The sequence below is a fragment of the Schistosoma mansoni genome, chromosome 5, assembly GCF_000237925.1.
Source record: "Schistosoma mansoni strain Puerto Rico chromosome 5, complete genome".
Classification (NCBI taxonomy): Eukaryota; Metazoa; Platyhelminthes; class Trematoda; order Strigeidida; family Schistosomatidae; genus Schistosoma; species Schistosoma mansoni.
In genome coordinates, this window is record NC_031499.1 from 5,210,407 (window position 1) to 5,216,406 (window position 6,000).

Below are 6,000 nucleotides of genomic sequence, written 5' to 3' on the forward strand. Positions count from 1 at the left end.
GTAGCAAATAAGGCTTCCAAATATTCATAGTATTTTATTAAAATACTGTTTTTCATCAGAAAGCTTTTTCTTCCCTATTGTCCCTTCTGTTCAATTCACTTGTAGCTCTTATTTTCACTTTTATATTTTAAAGAATTGTAATTCGGTCAGTAGTATAAGTCCTGGAAGTCCACAAGATCTTCTGTTGGATCGATTTTTTGATGAGGTGAGTTCGCAGTTTTCTGGAATGATTCATTTAAATTATTTTGTGATTGTTATTACGATCATAATTTTTTAAGTCTACGTTAAAACACTGTACTGATTAGTTCGAGAATATTCAACAATTAACAACTATCGGTCAGTCAGTCAGCCAATCAATAGCAGGCATCATAGGACTGTGCAAAAGTGTCCATAGACTGAATTTAATTAATAGAATTTTATAGTGGTCTATTTACAAATTTATGAGCCCAGCTTTAAGCTATACTTTTTTTGGGTGTATGTCTGTATGGGAATGAGGACTGGTCATACAAAACAATTATCCGAACAGAAGTCTACTCACATGGTTATTTTAGATATACAAACCAACGAATGTTTATGTGGTAATCAAATGACCTTGAAGTTAGAGGAAAAATCCCTGGAAAGATACTGAGACAGATAATTGTGTGATTATTTGACTGGCTGTTTTAGTGACGAATCTTATGATACGACCACCCAGGTGCGAAGACTCCTGGTGAATGAGAAATTATTTCTTATTTTCACTGATCTTATGATTAGTTATAGATTTTTCAGATATGTTTATATCTAAAAGTTTGAAATTGTAGAATGTCTCATTTGTTTTCTGTGATTTCCCTTCATGTTAGAAAGACTTATTTGTGTTAGTATACTTCTGGTTCGTAAGTCACTCAACCATAAGCAAGCAACGTAGAACTTGGGACATGTGTACATAGGTTTAAGTTACTACATTCAATTAGTACGAAGAAATAAAATTGCCAGAGCAAATCCTAGACTATCAGAGGTAATAATAGTATTAGTTGTAATAAAAAACATCAATAATCGAATATACGGTTCGAAAATAAAGTATGAATTAATGAAATAAAATGTGTGTATAAGGAAGATAAAAATTTAATGCATCTGAATGGTTCTAATTTATTTATTTATTTATTTGAACACATAAATATTGGTACAAAGGGGCACCGAATACATATACGCCGCACAGATCTCATTTGATTTGTGTGAGTGCTGTGATACTACCCAGGTGCTCAAACCGAAACAGGTGGTTTTCTTAGGGGGCCACACCCCTAGCCTTTGACCTAAAGGTCCGATCCACAAGGCAGTGGAGCATCGTAAGGAGATGCATTCCTATGGTAGCCGGTGACCAACGATTGATTCATACACCATTTGTTCCCTCAGGATACTGTAGCCCATCTGCACTATTGGTTTGGAATCAGGGTTTTCCAATTCCCCTAGGTGGACTCGCCTTGTCCACCAACTCGGTTAAAGCACCGGACATTCACTTTTCGTCCTCTCAATTTCGTAAACAATAGTAATGCCACGAGAAGGTAGTGAACAGGACTTCCCTGGCATAGGCTATATACACGTGGCCATGTGAGAGCATTTCGAGAGGGAGAGCTGACTCTCCCCACACTCGGTCGTACCAGAGCATTTGTGTCTAACCGGATGTGTGGTTATAAATAGGAAGAATTCTCCTACTACTTTTAAGACAATTTTGTTTTTTGTTTACGTTAGAGTTCTACTTGACTTGAATGTTCCTAGATTATGTTTATCAGGATAGGTTCAGTTTTTTATTACGTCAGTCAGTCAGTCACAACGTAGAACTTCGTACGTACGTACATCAGTTCGAGTTGCCATACCACATTAGCACAGAGATGCAGTTGTCGATTCAAATCCCATAGTGGTAGAAGTAGTAAGAGTATAATCAGAAATCCAAAAGATTAGGGTTTGAAGAAATTATTGAAGGAGTATAGTACAGTGAAATAAATTTGGAAAGAGAAAAAGATAGAGACATGAGGAATTCAGAAGATTAGAAGTTGGTAGAATACAAAGAGTGGATGCACCTTCGCCATTGCAAACGATTTTGAGCCATGTCATTCAAGGTCTCTAACCATCGGTTGCTATCATCTCGCGAATCCCAACCAGGTAGTCTACACCTACCAACATGACTCAGTCCACTTGTCAGTGACTTCATGGATTTATGCCACGTTTTAGTCTGGCCGCCCCTAGCTTTCTTCCAACCTATTCTTACGCCGTAAAACATCGCACGTCGGGGCAGTCAGTGGTTGGGCATACGTAACACATGTCCCAGCCATCTCAACTGATGAAGTTTCACTACTTCATCAATCGATTTTCCATCCTTACCTAGTACTCGTTTCCTAACAACTGTATTACTTACCCGGTGGTCCCAGGATATACGTGCAATGCTTCGAAGACACCTGTGATCAAAAACTAGTAGTCTACGAATATCCTCTACTCTTATGGGCCATGTTTCACTGCCATAAAGTAGGACGGAGCGAACTGCTGTACAGTAAACCCGTCCTTTTGTTGCTAGACGGATATCTCGCCTACGCCATAAATGACGCAAGTTGGCGAAAGCTAGACGAGCCTTCTGTATCCGTGCTGAGATTTCGTCACACACCAGACCACAAGGGCTGATGAGACTCCCAAGATAAGTGAAGTAGTCAACACGCTCAACTACTTCACTCCCTATCATTAGTTCAGGTGTCGATGCAACCCAATCGTGAAGTAACATTTTGCACTTCGAGGGAGAGAATCGCATTCCGAACATGCCTGCATTGTTGCTTATAGTGGTCAGAAGACTGCATTTTGTCAGCGTCTTCACCGAATAAAACTATGTCGGCGTATTCTAATGCTAATAGTAAAATACCCTATACAGTAATTTTTTGAAAAGAAAACTTATTAATCTTCATACAACTTGAACAACACGATTTACAGTCCTACTACACAACACCACTACCTTGTTCAGTGTATTTGTTGTCTTCTCATGGGGGCGTTTTACTTTGATGAGATTTCACACGCGATTTTAGTCTATTAGTCTTAAATATAACCTTATTTCGTTTTATGTCAATTTTTTTATTCATATACTGGTTTAATAATTTGAATAAATACTGTAACTTAATTAATTAATTTTATTTTGTGTAAACACATAAACATTGGTACAAGGGGGCACCAAATAAATATGCGCTACACAGTTATCGGTGATTTGTGTTAGGGCTGGGATATTGTCCGGTCGCCCAAACCGAAGCAGGTGGTTTTCTTCGATGGCTACACTCTGAGCCTTTGATCTAAAAATCTAATCCACAAAAAAGTGGAGCAACGTAAGAAGATGCAGTTCTATTGTAGCCAGTGACCAACAGTTGATTCATACTCCATTTGTTCCTTCAGGATCTTGGAGCTCCTGGGCACGATTGGTTTTCAGTGAGGTTCTTGCAACTTTCTTGGGTGAACTCTCTGCATCCACCAACCCGACTAAAGCACCATACATTCGCTTTTCGTCCTTTCAATGTCGTAAACAACACTGCGGCTACGAGAGGTCAGTCAGTAGGGTTTCCGTGGAAGTGGCTGTGTACGTGTGGCCATGTGAGCGTGTTTGGAGAGGGACAGTGGACTTTTCCCACTCACGACCGTACGAGAGCATTTGGGGGCTGTAACTTAATAGATAAAAGATATTGTCTCAATGGTATTTTTAATCGTATCGATAAAAATACTATCAACTAATTGATCAGAGTTTAATTATATAAAAAGACTGAAGAACGACAACTCTATTTTCAGTCACATGATCTCAGGTTATCCTCAATATCCTTAAACTTTTATCAGGTATATTATACCTTGTAATTTTGGGTCATTTGTTTAGTGGTTACTTACTTACGCCTGTTACCCCTCGTCGAGGAGCATAGGCCGCTCACCAGCATTCTCCATCCAACTCTGTCCTGAACCTTCCTTTCCAGTTCTTTCCAGTTGCTATTCATCCTTTCCATATCTGCTTCTATTTCCCGGCGTAGTGTGTTCTTTGGCCTTCCTCTTTTCCGCTTCCCTTCTGGATTCCAAGTTAGGGATTGCCTTATGATGCAGTTTAGTGATTTCCTTAATGTATGTCCTATCCAATTCTAACGTCTTTTCTTAATTTCCTATTCAGCTGGAAGCTGGTTTGTCCTCTCCCATAAAACGCTGTTGCTGATAGTATCCGGCCAATGGATGTTGAGTATTTTGCGTAGACAACTATTTATAAATACTTGTACCTTCCTGATGATAGTCGTAGTAGTTCTCCACGTTTCAGCTCCATACAGTAGGACTGTCTTGACGTTCGTATTAAAGATTCTGACCTTGAAATTGGTTGAGAGTTGTTTTGAGTTCCATATGTTCTTCAATTGTAAAAATGCTGCCCTTGCTTTGCCAATCCTCGCCTTTACATCTGCATCTGATCCTCCTTGTTTATCAACGATGCTCCCCAGGTACTTGAATGTTTCCACTTCTTCTAGAGTTTCGCCATCAAGTGTGATTGGGTTGGTGTTCTCCGTGTTGCATTTGAGAATCTTGCTTTTTCCTTTGTGAATGTGGAGGCCTATCGATGCGGAGGCTGCTGCTACATTTGCGGTCTTCATCTGCATTTGTTCGTGTGTATGAGAGAGGAGGGCTAGGTCATCTGCGAAGTCCAAATCATCTAATTTATTCTGAGAAGTCCATTGTATTCCGTATTTCCCCTCAGATGTCGAATTCTTCATAATCCAGTCAATCACTAGAAGGAAGAGGAATGGGGAGAGTAGACAGCCTTGTCTGACTCCGGTCCTTACTGGAAATGCATCTGTCAGCTGTCCTCCATGCACGACTTTGCACTGTAGTCCATCGTATGAGTTTTGGATAATGTTGACAATCTTTTCAGGAACTCCATAGTATCGAAGAAGTTTCCATAATGTCCTCCTATCCACGCTGTCAAACGCCTTCTCATAGTCGATGAAGTTGACGTATAGTGATGAGTTCCACTCAACTGATTGTTCAACGATGATCCGTAGTGGTTGATTACTGTTAAATATTAAAGTTTAATTTTCACCAAACATTTGATTTCAAACAACGCAAGTTATTTGCAACTATCTACTTTAAAAATGTCCAATGTAGTACAACCTACTCGCTAGATGAATAACACATTAATAGTAAATATTAAAACTTGAAATCCAATGTACAGCTTGTGGAACACTTATTGAGCATTAAAGAATTTGCCGATCTAACCCCAACTACGAAGAGCAGTTAAACAAAATCACATGAATAAAACAATAATTAAAAAAGTTTATCATGTTCAGTCATTGTTTCTTGTTGTTATCTATTTCGTTAATTCAGGTAATCAATTACAAAGTGTTTTCCATGTCAATGAATTGTAATTTATCACCTGATCTATCCCGAGTTAAACGACGTCCAGTTGATTCACGCAACAATGCGTATAAATACAATTGAATTGTGTATATTTATGCGTACAAACTCTGTATATTGATGATATGTAAGTGATAGCGGTATTCGATTTACTGATGTTGGACGACTACATTGTTATCTTTGTTCTTATCCCCTGTCCCACTGATATTGTTACTACGTCTATTAACTACTCTTACCTTTTCTTTGATAATTCTATGTCGTTGTGTCGATCTAGTGTGGCAACTCGAACCAATGTATATATACACCAGATGCTACGGTACTTATAACCGGCTAACTTTTAAGTCTTACGAGCTTTGGTCACTTGCTGTATCCTATTGTAATTTTGGAACGATACGTAAAGTTTGTTAGATGTTTTTCCAATCTAATCCCACATTTAGTGTAATGAAACAAACAATGGAAATATTGCATAACAGTTAACTCTATTACTATTGTATGGTTGTGAAGTATAACCTTTTGAGGTATACTATATTGGAATTCCTCACACATAATGGAACAACCGAGTGAGCATTTTCTATGTTACATATAGGCCGTTATGTAGGGATAGTTAACCGATCGATAATCTTT

The 6,000-nt window shown here is 38.6% G+C and overlaps 1 protein-coding gene across 1 annotated transcript in view; it reads left to right on the forward strand.

Moving 5' to 3' along the window:
• Positions 1-5,460, forward strand: part of Smp_156920 (putative activating signal cointegrator 1 complex subunit 3, helc1) — a gene marked incomplete at both ends in the record, with an annotated part of 89,004 nt that extends 83,544 nt beyond the window's left edge. The window contains 2 exons of the mRNA XM_018797713.1: positions 134-205; positions 5,347-5,460. Coding sequence (XP_018652727.1) covers positions 134-205; positions 5,347-5,460 — 186 coding nt within the window. The remainder of the gene's footprint in view (positions 1-133; positions 206-5,346) is intronic.
• Positions 5,461-6,000: the final 540 nt, after the last annotated feature.